At 47.9% G+C, this 17,468-nt stretch overlaps 1 protein-coding gene across 1 annotated transcript; it reads right to left on the reverse strand.

Annotated features, from left to right (window-relative positions):
- Positions 1–10,517: 10,517 nt before the first annotated feature.
- LOC125527052 (peroxidase 39-like) lies at positions 10,518–16,922 on the reverse strand. Its single transcript, XM_048691627.1, has 4 exons — positions 16,622–16,922; positions 16,340–16,534; positions 16,079–16,241; positions 10,518–11,166 (listed from the first exon to the last, which is right to left on the reverse strand). The coding sequence occupies exons 1-4, from the start codon at positions 16,835–16,837 to the stop codon at positions 10,742–10,744; spliced, it is 999 nt and encodes a 332-aa protein (XP_048547584.1). The 5' UTR covers positions 16,838–16,922; the 3' UTR covers positions 10,518–10,741.
- Between the last annotated feature and the right edge of the window lie 546 nt (positions 16,923–17,468).

Below are 17,468 nucleotides of genomic sequence, written 5' to 3' on the forward strand. Positions count from 1 at the left end.
GTGCCCCTTACCGTCGTCGCCCCTGCCTCCTCGTCGCCTGTCGCCGCGCCCCTCACCGTCGTCGTCGCCGCGCCCCTCACCGTCGCCCCCGTGCCCTGCCTCCTCGTCGATCGCCGCCCCCCTTAGTGAGCTCATATGAATTTTCCTAATTTAGATGTGTAGTTAATTTAGATGTGTAGTTAATTGAGTTGTTGTAATTTGTTCGTAAATGAATATGCAAAAGTTAGAATTTTTTTCCATATATAATGTAGATGTATATGTATGTGTATGTATGTATGGATGGATGTGTAGTTATATTATTTTAGTTTATGTTTAGTTTAGTTTTAAGATTAGGAAAATTTTAGATGTGTAGTTATATTTATTTAGATGTATAGTTAAATTAGATGTTGTAATTTGTTCATAAAAATTGTGCACTTTTGTATAGAAACTTTATTTTTTTCATATGTATGAAAATGTAGAATGAAAACGAAAAAAAACATATAAGAAAAAACAAAGGAAAAAATGAAGAAGGAAAAGAAAACCACCCGGCCCGACCACCACCGCATTTTTATAAAGTGTTTCCACCGAGTCCACGTCGCACCGATCGAGCACCTGCGGCGAAGCAAGTCTTTTTTGAAGGTAGTTCTTTGTTAAAGTGAGGGGGGACGTCGGGAGCACCCCCCGGCCCTCTCGCTCGACCAAAACTCTTGAGGACACCCAAACCCTAGAAAAAAGCGATGTCGGTCTCCTACCCCCTCCCGCCGCGCCCCTACCCGGTCGACAAACTCTCTTGAGGCCACCCAAATTTACCAAGTTAAAAGAGCGTTGTCGTCAAGGCCACCCCGAACCCTTGAAGCGTTGTTGAGGCCACCCCAAACCCTTGAAGCGTTATCGAGGCCACCCAAAACCCTAGAGAAGCGTCGAGGCCAGGCCACTAATATGATTCCTTATTGTTCTTAGCTAGCTAGTTCTACGTTTGCCACTAATATATCCATATGTCATGTTTGAATAATAATTGCCATGTTGTAAATATTTGCAGAAACTATGGATCCGCACCCCCGAGACGAAGCAACAGAAGCGGTGTTGGGGGAGATAATCGCACACAGAAGTGATGCCGTCTTGTCGCTTCTCAACGACAAATGCATCAATGGTCTGGAAAGACAGGATGAAGAAGCAGGCTACGACGATGATCAAACAATGGAGGAGGAAGGACACCGTGATGATGGCTCCGGTGACCGAATGGAGGGGGAAGGACACCGTGATGACGGCTCTGGTGACCGAACGGAGTCCGGCCAGGTATATATATTAATTAATTAAGCATGTGCCGACAATAGCTAATTGATGCATTAATTGTTTTTGGTATGTACACATATTAACTCTCTTCTTTTTCTTCTTTTCTAGCCCTCCGGATCGAGCAACACTTCGGTAACGAGACGAGGCCCGAAGAGAAAGTTGCGCGCGGATGAAAGGTACACGATCATCGAAATTGATCGCGCTGGCCAACCGATTGAACCCCTCCGGACCAAGCAAAAAATTAATGCTCAGTGTGGGGTTCTAGTTAGGGACATGATCCCAATCAGCATCGAGCAATGGTTGAAGCCCAAGGACAAAGACTCTCAGGTGTCTTATGTTAGCGATAGGAAGAAAGCTAATCTTTGGACCGCGCTGCAGGAAAATTTCACCTTCCCGCCAGAGGAGGATCCGGAGAATCCAGTTAAAAAGCCAATGATCAAGGCTTATGCTCTTAAGAAGATGGCTGAGCTATTCAGGAGGTGGAAGAATGATCTGAAATCATCGTTTGTCGACCAAGACAAGACTTCAGAATTCATCGGCCGATTTGAGAAGATCAAAGATTAGTGGCCCGCATTTGTCACCAAAAAGAAATTTGAGAGAGCAGCGAAGATGTCAGCGACAAACAAGAAAAATGCTGCAAAGAATAAGCATCACCATCGCACGGGGTCAGGTGGCTACCTGAAAGCCCGACCGTTGTGGGACAAGGCTGGGAATGACCTCATTGATAAAGGGATCAAACCAGAGACGTGACACTGGCCAGACCGTTGCAGGACTTGGTTCTTCGGGGTTGGGGGAAAATTGGACCCTGTAATAGGGAAGTGCATTTGGACCAACGAGCAGCTGAACACACCCATCGAGAAGCTTCAAGAGTATATCGAAAAGGCGCAGCAAGGGACGTTCGTTCCGGACAGAGAGAACGACGAGCTCACGGAGGCCCTCGGGAATCCTGAGCACCCCGGACAGACCCGAGGCACGCCAGGCTCCCTTTCGTGGAAGGCTGGATTTCCCAATGCAGGAGGTTACAAACGCTGGGAGAGGAAGAAGAAAAAGGAGTTGACCCAACTACAGGCGATGCACGCAAGGGTACAAGCGCTAGAGGAATGAGACGAGGCCCGCAACATGCGACCTGCCGAAGCTGCTACACCCGAAGCTACCCCGCCATCGCAGCGGAGATGCAGCGTGGATTCCATGGAGCTGCTTCAGGAGCCTGTCTTCACAGCTCCTGCTAACTACCCCGTGGATGCTATCACGGAGTCTCAGAATTGCCACCTTATGACCCACTGGATGGAATTTAAAGTCAAGGCGGCTGTTGGCTCTGTTGCACCTCCTGAACCTGGCGCAACTTTTCACTGCCGGCCGATTCCAGAAGGATATGCTAGGGTGATGGTGGATGAAATCACAGAAGGATTTGAGGACCTCCAGCTTGACCACCCTACGGGTGACGGGGAGACTCGGCTGGGTTCTTGTCTGAAGACTACATGCCTATGGCGGAAGGAGCTCATCAACCTTCCGAACTGGACGCCTCCGCCTCCTCCTCCTCCTCCTCCGGCGAGTCAGGGCACTCCGCCTCCTCCACCGCCTCCTCCTCCGGCGAGTGAACAGGACACTCAGCCTCCTTCTCCGGCGCGTGGCGGCACTCCGCCTCCTTCTCCGCATGCGCCGGCGTGCCCGAGCAGCCACCAGCCTCCTCCTTCTCCGCCTCGCCAGCAAGGGCGGAAGAGACCCGCCGCCACCCCGGCTGCTCCGGCGCGTCGTAGTCCTCCTCCTCATAAGCAAGGAAAGAAGACAGCCGCAGCCGCTCCGTCTGCTCCGGCGTCTAGCAGTACATCCAGAGGCGGGAGGCAATACAGATTCGGTCCTTCTCTGAAGACTCCAGAGAAGTTACCATACGAGATGACCCTGGAGGAAAACGAGAAGATCGTGCGACATGAAGTGAGGAACTTCTTTGAAGGGGTGAAAGTAAAGAAACATACACCTCCGGAGGAGAAGGTAGATCCGGTGAAAGCGAAGCGCACTCTGGAAGCCCTGAAGAAACCACCTAAGTCTCCGCCGAAAGGCAACTATGAGTGCATTATTAAAAGGTCATTTATCGAAGCGGAGCGGTCGGGAAGTACTGTCAGTGATCAAAGGTTAGCGGAACGACGAGCTGGGAAAAAAATTCCCCAGCTAGGCGAACAAGCGAACCAATCGTTCCCCCCGCTCAAGGTGTCTAACGATATCGTCGCTAACGATTCGAGGATGGTGCCCGGTTATAACAATCTTGATGATTACCTGCCCGACGATGTACATTATGAATTCTTGGAGGTGGAAGAACACAGATACGAGTACGGGAAGCCTCTCATCAAAGATGAAAGGTCTCTAACAACAATGATGCGAAGATTCCATGATTGGTACATGAAAACCTGCAGAGAGTCTGGGGAGGAATACTTTGACGCTGAGAGTTAAAGAGGAGCATGACCTCGTTGGAAATGATCTGTTGAATGTTCCATTTGAGGAGTTCTTCCAGTTTTTCAATCAGAGGGCCCTCGATAAATTAACGGTCACTTGCTACTGTCTGTAAGTACTACTTCTATCATTAAGTCTCTATATATAGGTCAGCTCTTTTATTGCATGTATTTATAATTATCCTCACTATATTATGGAGATTGAAGATCGCCGAATTGAAGAAAAGACAAATCGGTGATATTGGGTTCATTAACACAAATATCATAGATGCATTTTCGGTTGAATTTAAGAAAAAAGAAACCAAGGCCAACTTGCTACAATCGTTGGTATTAAATCAAAACAAAGCTATAATACTCTCTCCTTACAACTTCAAGTGAGTGTTACTTTCTTGTGCATATTCGATTTCCCTTATTAGTCGAGGTTATAGTAATGTATTTGATGAGTTATGCATGCGTGCGCAGGTTCCACTATATTCTCTTAGAGATTAAGCTCGAGCAGGGACTAGTAACTGTCTTAGACTTGAGACGAAAAGATCCCAAGGAGTATGCGGACATGACTGAAATTCTTGAGAAGTAAGTTAAATCGATCATTATCGCACCATATCGGCAACTTTGTTCACTTCCTGATATCAAGTAATTGTTTTCTTTGTCTGGCAGGGTTTGGAAAAAATTCACCTTGAAAGCTCCGGGACTGCCGAAGAAGCTGGAATTTAAACACCTGAAAGTAAGTACTACTAGCATGTTCCACGCATCTCCTAGTGATTCAAGTGCTAGTTTCATCAATACCATTTTAGCATGCTTGCTTGTCAGTTTGATTGACCTCTATTTCTTGTAAAGTGGTTGTGGCAGGAAGCCGGTAATAATTACTATGGATACTACGTTTGCGAGTCCATCCGCCACACGACCTGTGAGCGGGGCTACGCTAAGAAACAATATGAATTGCGTAAGCAATAATATTCAGAATTTAACTTTATTTACCATCTTTTGTGTTGAGTTTCATTCATTCATATATATGTATTGACCCCCTTCTTCAAATTAGATGTTTCGGATGCGGGATGAACTCCTAGCACCAGATCGCATGCGAGGAATTCAAGAGGAATTGGCGGCATTCTTTCTTGACCACGTGATCGATAAAGACGGAGAATACTATGTGGACCCTGTGTTCATATATAGTTAGGGGATTATATTGTAAGAGATCTTATATTGTATATATGTAGCCATTAGCGTCGGATAGATATACGAAAACTTGTTGTTCGACCAATCTCTCGGAGAAGGAGAGGTCGATATCACTTCTCTCTGTTTCCTTCATTTTTGCTTACTAGCTAGCGTGTCGAGTGCTCTCTATACGTATAGTATGTAGCGTTGACCAAGCACGGAGATAAGAGAGGACACTTCTCTCTATTAATTAATTAGCTACCTAACACAATATATGAAACACCTTAATTAACCATACAAAACCCCCAAATCCCCCCCCCCCTTCAGAAAAAAATAAAAACCCTAGCCCCTGAACAGCTGACGCGTGGATGCCTATTGGTCCCGGTTGGTGCCACCAACCGGGAACAAAGGGCCTCCTGCCTGGGCTCGCCGCACCGGCCACGTGGAGGCCCATCTGTCCTGGTTCGTGTAAGAACCGGGACTAAAGGCCAAGGGCATTAGTAACGACCTTTTACTCCCGGTTCCCAAACCGGGACAAAAGGCCCTTACGAACCGGGACAAATGACCCTTTTTCTACTAGTGTCGAATAAAACATCATCATTACGATGATTCTGACACGAATTAGACACGAATTCAGATCTCACCTATTCATTCATCACACTTCATCTGAAGTTGTTGCACAACGACATAACTTTGTAGACAACACTAGACCAAACTACGGCAGAAACAAAGACATGAATATAGATGGATATTGCAAAAATTTCGGTTCAGTTTTCAACATATAGCAAGTTCACAAAGTCCACAATAGATGGATATCAAATACATGTGATAATATGGGCTGTTCTGCCTTTCTCTCGGGACATTTTGCTGCCCTACGAATGATACCTGTCAGTTGTGATATAATATTAGTAGCATTCACCTCTGAAGAGTTTTGCTGCTTGTTTGTTGGAATTAACCACGATGGAGAGTCCATGTACATCTTGGACTGCAACAATCATCTGAGTCGTGTTAGGGTAGGTTAGATTTGTAGGCTAGCTCCTTTATATACTCGTGTAACCCTATAATATGTTTTTTTTCCTAAGAAACTGGTAGGAGCGCTGCCTTTCAATAATTAGAAGAAGAGAGGGTGTTAAAAATGATTTACACCAGGCTATTTCCTATATGAGTCGGGAGACAAGGTAGTCTCCCAACGGCAGCGGCATGCAGACTACTCGCAAATGGGAAAGCAACTAGATTTGTGCAAGCGAATATCTGTCAAGGCTAGGTGGGCCACTTCTCGGCTGGAGACCTGCGATCCTTCAGGTAAATGATGTTGGGGTAGGAGTGGCTGATGGAGATTGAAAGGAGATACAAGTTGGGAAAATGTTGAGGAGAAGAAAAACAATGTACTCCCACGGTTCCAAAATAAGTGAAGTTTTAAGATTTTCATATGATACCAAGTCTTTAGAAAAATCTGTGATATCAAATATATATAACATGAAAACATATGTAGCAATGAATATAATGAACTAATTTCGGTTTTGTAGGTGTTAATATAATTTTATATAGACTTGGTCAAACTTAAAAAGGTTTGGCAATAGTAAAACTTCAGTTATTTTGGAACGGATGGAGTATGAATTTCTGATAGTTTAGAGTTTCCTGTTAGTAATAAGTGGTCAGAACCATGTTGCCTGTAGGCTTAACTCTATTTCTCTCTGATGGTGTTTACGTTTGCTGGTCGAGTAGTGTTCATGGATTTGGCGTCGTTTTTAGTTTTCTGCTGGTGGCACCTCGTGTGTGAGGTTGTCCAGCTGATATAGTGAAAATCCGGTCACTTCGACATCATTAGGGCACGCTTGGATTGTTGTTTTTCCATCCAATGCCAGCATAAATTTTTTTGACGAAACCTCATCAGATGGCGGGGAGCTCCCGCATTGCAGTTAAGAAGAAGAGAGTTGGTCCAGTTATAATGAGGAAAACCAGACCTAAAAACCAAACAAGACATGGTTAATTATGGAAAACCGGTAAAGACCACACACACACCCTCATCAATCAAGGAACATCGTCTGAGCCAGATACAAGGGTACCTAGGCCCAAGACGATTGTTAGCACCTCATACCCAACCAATTCAACCTCAAGGACATGCCCACAACATGAACACTTGCGCCTAACCTCCTGAGAAGAGCGATCAAACATTAACCTCTACCAACGCCCGAATAGTCTGCATCGCCATCGGTGTGAGCGGCTTCTTGTACATCCGCAGGTAAGATTGTATCTTATCTTCCACATCCTCCTTGGTGGCTTTCTTAGATGTTGTGGCGTTCGGCAAATCCCCATAAGCCTCTGCCAACCTATATTCAGTGTGCTTCGCAGCAGGGATGTTGCAATTTTGGTTCTTCTTATCCGAGCGCCCATTGCGCCTCTTGGAACAGGAAGTATAGCTCCCGTCACCTTGCACAAGAATTGATGCTTGGAGCAAGGAATGCAGCGTAGTGCAACTGAAACTGCTCAGGAACTCATCCAGCAAGGTAGAAGATGTCGGGCTTGAGGCACGCCAATGCCACCAAGCGGCTCCTTGGGCTCAGAAGACATCATGATGCTAGCATCACCTGAAGCTTGCATATCCGGAGAGGAGGCCAAGGGAGGCACCTCCACATCCAAGCTAATTGGCAGAGCTACCTGAGCAACCGGCCAAAACGGCTTCAATGATATCCTTACCACCACCGGCAGTGAGAGGCACCAGTTCCTCACACCCACACCGGGGCTTAGTTGGGCAACCAGCTACATCGAGCTTCAAGCCATCCTTACAACCAACATCACTCTCAACAACCCTTCGAACAGGACACTTAGGAGATCGAAACATGGCCTACGAAGAAGCTAAGCTGCCAACGACCTCTTCCATACGCTCCAACAAGCCCTCGACCAGAGCCTTCCAAACCTACAAAGCGGTCACCATGTCACGAAGGGGCTGAAGTTGGACCTGGACCATCTCCTCCAAACGAGAGGCAGTGAAGACTTGGAGCCCAGCTCTCACAGCCTCTGCCTGCTCAGCTAAGAGAGGTTGCAACATCTCCAAACCAGCGGAGGCCTTGCTGGGATCACCGTGAATGCGATCAGGAGCCTCCTGCTCGATTGCTACTGGAAGGGCAACAACGGAGGCCCGAGAGCACTGCAACCGTTGTGGAGAAGCTTGGGACGGGCGGCTGGAGAGGAGAGGAGCAGCCGATGGCGACCGGGAGTGCCAGGGACGACCTTGAGTGGCAGGAAGGCGGTCCGGACATTGACGCTCGCAATGGCCAGGGAGGCCGCAGGCCAGGCAGGTGACAGGCCCGCGGCAGCCGGCGACGAAGTGGTCCTTGTTGGAAAACGTAGCATGCAATTTCAAAAAAATCCCTACACTTACGCAAGATTTATCTAGGAGATGCATAGCAACGAGAGGGGGAGAGTGTGTCTACGTACCCTCGTAGACCGAAAGCGGAAGCGTTTGACAACGCAGTTGATGTAGTCGAACTTCTTCTAGCTCCGACCAATCAAGCACCAAACGTAAGACACCTCCGAGTTCAGCACACGTTCAGCGCGATGACGTCCCTCGCCTTCTTGACCCAGCAAGGTGTCGAGGAAGTAGATGAGTTCCGTCAGCACGACGGCGTGGTGATGGTGATGGTGAAGTGTTTCTCGCAGGGCTTCGCCTAAACACCGCAAAACTATGACCGGGGTGTAAACTATGGAGGGGGGCGCCGCACACGGCTAACGATTGTTGTCGTGTGTTCTAGGCGCCCCCTGCCCACATATATATAGGTGGGAGGGAAGGAGAGGCAGCCATGGGGCGCCCCAAGTAGGCCTGCCCCCCTTACCATATTTCATCGGAGAGAAAAGGGAAGGGGAAGAGAGAAAGGAAATGGGGGGGGGGGCGAACCCCCTTTATTCCTTCTCCAGTTCGGCCTCCTGTCTAAGGGGGGCAGGCCACCCCTTGTGGGCTGGCGTGCTCCTCTCTTATGGCCCATATGGCCCATATCGCCCCCCGGGGGTTCCGGTAACCCCCTGGTACTCCGGTATATGTCCGAAACCTTCCGGAACCTTTACATCTCGACCATTTCGAGACTCCTCGTCATGTCCGTGATCTTATATGGGACTCCAAAAAACATTCGGTCACCAAATCACATAGCTCATATAATATTAAATCGTCATCAAACGTTAAGCGTGCGGACCCTACGGGTTCGAGAACTATGTAGACATGACCGAGACACCTCTTCGGTCAATAACCAATAGCGGAACCTGGATGCTCATATTGGCTCCTACATATTCTACGAAGATCTTTATCGGTCGAACCATTATGACAACATACGTTATTCCCTTTGTCATCGGTATGTTACTTGCCCGAGATTCGATCGTCGGTATCACATACCTAGTTCAATCTCGTTACTGGCAAGTCTCTTTACTCGTTCCGTAATACATCACCTTGTAACTAAATCATTATTCACTTTTCTTGCAAGGCTTCTTATGATGTGCATTACCGAGAAGGCCCGGAGATACATCTCCGATACTCGGAGTGACAAATCCTAATCTTGATCTATGCCAACCCAACAAACACCTTCAGAGATACCTGTAGAGCATCTTTATAATCACCCAGTTACGTTGTGACATTTGATAGCACACAAGGTGTTCCTCTGGTATCCGGGAGTTGCATAATATCATAGTCCAAGGAATATGTATTTGACATGAAGAAAGCAATAGCAATAAAACTGAACGATCAATATACTAAGCTAACGGATGGGTCATGTCCATCACATCATTCTCCTAATGATGTGATCCCGTTATCAAATGACAACTCATGTCCATGGTTAGGAAACTTTAACCATCTTTGATCAACGAGCTAGTCAAGTAGAGGGTCACTAGGGACATAGTGTTTGTCTATGTAATCACACATGTATTAAGGTTTCCGATCAACACAATTCTAGCATGAATAATAAACATTTATCATGAATAAGGAAATATAAAATAGCAACTTTATTATTGCCTCTAGGGCATAATTCCTTCATTCCTCCGCCAAGCACCGTAAGCACAGTCCGTAAGCTCTCTGCTAGAATGCGAGGGAGCGGTCGGACTCCTTGCAGGACGGGGCAGGCAGCTTCTCCAACCTTGGGCGACCCTGCTCCCCAATCTCCACCCACACCTGCTCCCTTGACGCATGCGAGACATCGACCCCTACCTACGGCGTGAAATCCAAAGGGAGCCGAGAAAGAGGGGGTGGCAGCATGAGCCGAGGGAGGAGCCCAGGACATCCCTGGGAACGCGAGAGAGACACCCCATCTCCAACCCCAACACCAACAACGAACATTCCTGGATCTGGATCTGCAGGGGAACTAGGACCGGGGGGGAGGAAAGGGGGGGTCAGTGGCTGGGGAGGGGACTGCGGGGGTGAGGTTGCAGGGGGGAGGATGAGGCCATGGAAAGGTGGAGCTCGGGAGGCGGAGCTAAGCGGCGGCGGTGTCGCAGCTAGCGTCACGAGAGCGGCTCATTCTCAGGTCTCATTTTTACAGAGCTTTTTTTTTCTCTTAATCGTGTGCTTAGATTGTCATTATTTTCCTCCTTCGCCAGTTTTGGCCTGGTATTTGGGTTGTTTACACCCATAAACCTTACATGCCAAGCGAGGCCAGGAAACAAAAATGACCAAGGTGAGTGATTCTTCGTGATGAGCTAGGCGACGAACTTGAGCCGGCCGCCAGATGCCTAGATTGTTCTTCCCCCTGCACGCCTGACTAGAACTAAAAAACACCTTATAAAAGAGATACAATAAGCAAAACCCATACACAAAAATGGAAAAGAAAATGTAACTAAACATACAAACACAATCACGCGTCCATGTGCCACCAAGGACGCATGACATGCCACTAGTTGTTGACCACGGCACAATGCCGCCTGATCTCTCCGTCACTGCCGGTCTTGACTTCTATCATGCCCATTCTCATCATGGACCGCGCGAACACCTGGAAGAACACCTCTGGCGGGCTCTTGGCCACGCTCTCGACGTCAGCCCTCGCCGCGTCGTCGGTGATGAGCGCGGCATCGGACTGGAATAGTCCCTGGTACTTGAGCAGGCCGTGGTAGTAGCTGAGGTCAAAGGTGAGGAAGCTCCCAGGGTCCATCTCCACGATGGTGGTGTTATCCGTGGGAGTGGTGCAATTGGTTCGACGGAGGTTGGCCGCATACTCGGCGTCCAACGATGGGTCTGCGTCGCCTGGCCCACTGCGGCCGGTGAAGTTGTATAGCCGCTCGCTGAAGGAGTTGCAGTGCGAGATGCCGATGGTGTGCGCCCCTGAGTGGTGGTACATGATGCTCAGGTTAGATGGTGAACACAACATAACAAGTGCAAACTGCAAAGTTCAGTAACACGACAATGCTATGGCATATGTAGGACTGTGAAGTTTCCAAGGAAATCTTGAGGATGTCCAGGAATGTACTAAAGCTAGCTAAACTGCATTAGATGTGTGTCAGTTTAAAGAACACACGCAACTTATTTTTTATCACCGAACGTTTGAGGAGGATTTGAAGGGACCGACCGTCTGTAGATGCTCTTAGCAGACAGATAGTAGCGTACAGGTCTCTAAATCATCACATGTTGCCCATTAATGTTTACTATATATGAATACATGTGAATCAATGACCTAAGTTTGTAACTAAAAACTTAACAGACAGTGACAGAGTTGAGTCCGAGATGTCTTTGTGGGTTCATGTGTACTTGTACACTCTATACCGCTATTGTTTACATGTCGTTCATGAACATATCGCCAACACATTTCACATTTTATTACGATCATGCCCCAAAGTTCCAAGCTAAATATATGTACTCCAGTAGTTAGCGACTTCGCGTGTCAACATCCATGACCGTGCAGTGCAACAAATATAAAATCCGTGGAGCTAGCTGAGCTACAATGTGTATTGTTATTAGTCTGTCTGCTTTTTTTTAGAAAAGGAGGATGCACCCCCGGCCTCTGCATCTGGACAATGCATACGGCCACTTTATTAATTATTAAGCACAAAAGACATTACAAAGTAGTACAACAGTAAGCCTGAAGCCACCATCTAGGCAACATCTGTCGCTACTCCTACCCCCTTGATGCAGTGGTGCCGAATGTCCGAGCCTAATACCAAACAGACATCGCATCAAATCCTAACATCTAATGCCGGATGCCCCATCCTAGCCACATATCGGGACTGGGTCACACGCCGGTCCGGCGCACTCACCGAGGCTGCCGCCGCCTTCTTCCACCGATCAACATCGTCCAAAATTTTAAACCACTAACATATATTTCCTCTGTTCTACAATCTAGTGCTTATAGCTTTTTCCAAAAGCCAAATTTTATAAAGTTTGATCAAGTATAGAGATAAAATTACCAATATCTATAATACCACATATAAAAAATATGAAAATACGATGTCATGGTTGTATCTAAAGGTATGAATTCGGTATTCTAGATGTAAATAATATGCTCATCAAATAAATCAAAATTTGCAATTTTTGATCTAAAAAAAATCTAGAGGCAGTACGTTCTAACTATATATAGAACACAGGTACGTAGTACTATTGGTGCTTTTGTAGAACTGCACATAGCCGGCCAGGCTTGTGGTTCACTTGTGTTTTCTTTTTATCTTGGACACATCTGTTTCAGGAAACAACAATGTGAAAATGCACACATCTGGCCTTTTTTAAAAATTTAGCAAAAAAATGAACCCAATCCAAAAAAAATCACAAAATGGGGCTCAGGCGCCATGCTATCTAGCAATGACGCCCTAGCCTTGGGCGTCATGCAAGAGTGGGCCATTTTATGAATTAGGTTCATTTTGTGCCAAAGTTTAAGAAAAGGGCCATATTTATCAATTTTCACCGCAACAACACCATCAATGGTCGTCCTGTCATGTAAATATGTTATGTGGGAACTGGGTAGTAATAAGTAGGAGCCTCTGGTAGCGAATATTGCAAACGGTGCACAGCTATCATGGTGCCCGGTCCTTTTCCAAAAAAGTAACTCTACAACGTAAAAAAAAATGTAAACACACACACACACACACACACACACACACACACACACACATTTCATCACATTTTACTTTCAAATGTGGCGTACAAAGAAAAGACAAATATGAAATTGGACCTTTTTTTTGTTTTTGGGCCAGAATTTTTTTAAGTACAGCTTGCAAATAACATTTTTCCCAGAAAAGAAATTCATGGATGTGTAGTGAACACATACATGTTTGCACAGATTTTGTTTTTCTAATTATGTTTAAACTTGTAAATATGGTTTTATTTGTTTTGCAAAAAAGGCACCATGTTGCCCGTGCACCATAACCTCGCACTCCCTCTGGTAGCTACCGGCTAGCTAGCTACCAGATGTATTGATTAAAAAAAGCACGAATCTAGCAAAGGACTTTGTTCCGAACTTAGTGTGTGGTAATTCTGAGCTCGGACTGCAATGAGCTCGATCGGGTGAATAGTAAAATCCAAAAATATTACTCCCTTCATTTCATAATGTAATGCATATAGATTTTTTGAAAAGATAATCTCAAAATTTTTGACCAAGTTTATGGAGAAAAATATTTGCATCTAAAATGCCAAACATATACCATTAGATTCATCATAAAATTTAGTTTCATATTTTAAATATTTGGTATTATAGATATAAATAGTTTTCTCTATAAATTTGGTCAAAAATTTGTAAAGTTTGACTTTTCAAAAAAATATATACACACTACTTTATGGAATGGAGGTAGTAATAATAAAAAGTATGAATTTGTTTTGTGGCAAACATTGACAAATGTTTTGAGTGGTCACAAAATTTCATTATCGAATGATATTCATGGAAGTCATGGCAAAAAACACGATGTTTCAAAAGTGCTATTTTCGAAAGCATTTTAGAGTGTTGATTTATTTTTTGCCACGATTGTCATTTCATGATGAAACTTTGAAGACACTTAAAAAAATCATCAAAGTTCGCAAAAAAAAACTTAGAACCTTTCGAATTTGTTTTCAATATTTTTGAATTTTACTATTCATCATGAGCTCAAATGAGCTGGCAAGCGGAAGAGACTTTCAGTTTCTCACTACCCACTCAACTGTATGTCTAACCGAGTATATAGCAAAAAACTACCACATTACAGGCTATCGTTCTAAAAAACTATCATTTTTTTTAATCTTTCAAAAAACTACCACAAAAGTGCTGGGCTGTTCCAAAAAACCCAAGTGACCGAGCTGTTAAGTTTTAACCGGGATTATGACATGTCTGGCCCACCCGTCAGGTCTAACGTGGCATAAAAGTCCACACCGTTAGTTTTGACCGTTAGATTGACTGTTATGATAGGTGGAGCCCACATGCCTGTCTCTGTAAAAAAAGTAAAAAAGCAATCTGGTCCTTGTAAGTTTTGAATAAAGGCAATCTGGTCCATGCAAAAACATTTTTAAGCAATCAAGTCCCTGTAGCTTTTATGGAAAAAGCAATCGGGTCCCTGCGGCGGTGGTGCTCGCCGGTCAGTAGGTGGCCGGTGACGTCCTGGTGCTGGCTCTACTCCCCGCCACCTGATACATGATGAGGAGCGCACCCGACGACGTCCTGCTACTGCTGGCTCCACTCCCAGCTTGTCATCGACCTCCCGTGCGAGGAATTGAGCGGAGGAGCCGGTCTTCTTCTCCGACGACGGCCGCCATGCTCTTTCGTGGCTCGGTTCGGCATGGAGCCCCAACACTAGGCTTTGACCTCGCACCGGCAACGGCCCCACGACTCTTGCCTTGCCCCGTGCGAGATCAGCCAGAGGAGAGCGGCGGCGCCATCGTCCATGTCCATAGGGAGGCGGCTCGAGGCGCTCGTCCATGGAGCAGGGAGAGAAGGAGAGAGGAGGGATGGAGGTGTGGGTGCCCCCCGGGATGCCGCGGCAGATCCCGCCGGACTCGGGCGCGAGGGAGGCTCCGGCCATGGCGTGCGACTTGCGGGAGGGAGAGAGAGTTCCTGCGGGAGATAGAGATCAGGGGAGGGAAGAGAGATCAAGGGAGGGGGGAGAGAGGAGCTTACATGTGGGCCCCCCATGTAAGGTAACGGTCAAAGAAACTGTTTGACCGGCGGCGTTAGATCTATTGCTAGGTGGCCATAACAGATGGGCCCTAGCTGTCATAAATATACTTAAATTTTAATCAACTAGTCATTAGTGTTTTTTGGAACAGCCCACCACTTTTGTGGTAGTTTTTTGAAAAATTAAAAAAAGCAGTAGTTTTTTTGGAACGATAGCCCGTAATGTGGTTGTTTTTTGCTATATACTCATGTCTAACTCATCTGTGATGGAGTGCTTGTGCGTCACTAGTAAGCTCCACATAACCATCAACGTGCATGTGTCAGTGCCAATAATCGATAGCCAGGTCAATCGCGTGTATGTCCAACCAATCTGTGATGGAGTGCTCGTGCGTCACTAGTAAGCTCCACGTCACCATCACCGTGCATGTGTCGGTGCCAAGAATCGATAGGGACCGGCTACGGGTCAATCGCCTGAAAAGAAGAAAACGTTTAGTCGATTCGCCTTCTCCTGTATCAACCATTCGATCAAGATCCAACAGACGCTAATCGTCTTCAACCTCATACAGACATTGTTTCTCTTCTTCCTTTCTTTTTCACCCATTGATCCAACCCAGCCCTAACCACCAAACCCCGCTGCCCACGGCCGGCGGCCCTCCTGCGACTGCCTCGCCGCCCCGCCCTCCCTTGAACCAGCCCCATCGCCGTCTTCCGCCGCCCCAGCCATCCCTCTAGGCTCCCCCGTGTCGAGTTTTTTCTCCGGCGAAGCCCCACCACCGCTGTCAACCACCGCCCTCACCCTAAATCCTAAGATTGATAATGGGGTGATGACGGCAAGCCCCTTCCTTCTCTCCGATAAGGTCCTTCCTTCTTCCTTCATTTAAAATCAACTATCCCGAATTCGAAGTTCAGCTGACTGACATGTAGCTAAATGTAATCGATATGCCATGAACTCCGCTACTGATACTTAGTGCTCCCTCTGTTCAGAAATAAAAGACGTTTTGAATAATTTCCTCCGTTCAGAAAAAAAAGATGTCTTGAATAATTCAATATGAACTATATGCGAGCTGAAATGCTGAATTGAGCGAAGAAACACAAAAACGTGCCAATATACATCCCATTGAAATAGAGGGAGTAGTAATTAATCTTTTTATAATTAGTTGTAACGGTTACCTGAGAGCCAGACGAGGTCGGCGACGCCGAGGCCCTTGGCGCGGAAGGAGGCGAGGAGGTCGGTGAAGTTCATGGTGGGCGCCGGGAGCTGGTCCAGCGCCTCCTGCTTGATCGACACCCTGCCGTCTCGCCGCCCCGTCGGCACACGCCAGAACGGCCCGCCCTGCATTTTTTCCCTCATCGTCGATCAGCCGCCGAGGCGCGTGTGTCCGGACGTGTATGCTGTGTGTGTGGGGGAGAATAGGAAATCAGGGCACTTACGATGACTCCGACGGCGTCGCGTGATGCGAGCGCGAGGACGTCGGCACAAGAGACGACGCCGGGGCACTCCTGCTCGACCAGAGCCTTGACGTGGTCCAGGAAGTCGAAGCCGCGCAGCGTCAGGTTGGGCGCCGCGTCCTTCTCCGCCTCCCCGCCGCCGGTTGTCGCGTTCAGCAGCACCGACGCGTCGCACCCCTGCACCGGTGCCACTCCGATCGTTCACGACTCATCACAAACACGCGCCGTGGACGGTGCACCTGACGAAAGAGCGTGCGTACGTACCCTGACGAAGCAGTCGTGGAAGTGGGTGCGGATGAGAGTGGCGGCGACGGAGGGCTCCAGGGGTATCTGCCGCTCAACGTAGTCCTTCACGATCTGCTCCGCCCGCGGGCAGCTCTGCTCGTAGTACCCCTGCCGCAGCTTCCCGCCGCCCCGCTCCGCTGCGACGACACCAACCGCGGCCACGAGCATCACCAAAACCAAAGGTGCCCCCGCCATTGCCACCAACACTAGCTTCCTCCCTCACTAGCTAGCACAATGCTCTCGGGTGGCGCGGGAGCGATGCCGTGCAATGTTCTGTTCTGACTTGTGAGCCGCGGGTTTTGGACCGACGGATGGATTGCTTTTATACGCACCCGCACCTATCACAGCCGTGAGCCGCAGCCAAAAAAAGGGATCGCCTCCGGGTCGCTCCCAGGAGGGCCGACTAGGGCGGATCCCACGAGCGCGCCGCCGCCCCTTCCTCCTCCGATCCTCCTCCCTAGCCGCTGCCGAAGGACGCCTCCTGTCTAAGTCCGTGAAGCTGACGGCGATGGCGGGTCCTCATCCTCCTTGCATGACTGATGACGGCGGGAGGCCCATCCCTCTCATCTTGTGGGATCTCCGGCTGGAGCTCCATGACGGCCCTGGACGACATGGTTCTTACGGTGGAGATGGGCGCTTGGGCGGCGGCTTCGGATTTTTCCGGCCACCACAACTGTCGTTGTGGCTGCGAGGGTGGCACGACGTCTGGTTCAGAGGGCTCGGTGTGGCTTAGCTACTCATCTCCGCGTGGCGCGGGTGGTGGCGGTGGTGCCCACTGAGTTCTCCGGACTGCTGTTGGGAGCCGGCGGGTGGCGCGGTCCTTTGG

This window comes from Triticum urartu, unplaced genomic scaffold (assembly GCF_003073215.2).
Source record: "Triticum urartu cultivar G1812 unplaced genomic scaffold, Tu2.1 TuUngrouped_contig_2784, whole genome shotgun sequence".
Lineage (NCBI taxonomy): Eukaryota > Viridiplantae > Streptophyta > Magnoliopsida > Poales > Poaceae > Triticum > Triticum urartu.

Bases quoted from the DNA above. Each gene is read 5' to 3' on its own strand.
- LOC125527052 (XM_048691627.1), bottom strand. From the start codon at position 16,837: ATGGCGGGGGCACCTTTGGTTTTGGTGATGCTCGTGGCCGCGGTTGGT. The intron at 16,535-16,621 runs GTACGTACGCAC...GCACCGGTGCAG, and splicing joins TCCACGACTGCTTCGTCAGG to GGGTGCGACGCGTCGGTGCT. The intron at 11,167-16,078 runs GTAACCGTTACA...ACCACCACTCAG, and splicing joins CGACCTCGTCTGGCTCTCAG to GGGCGCACACCATCGGCATC.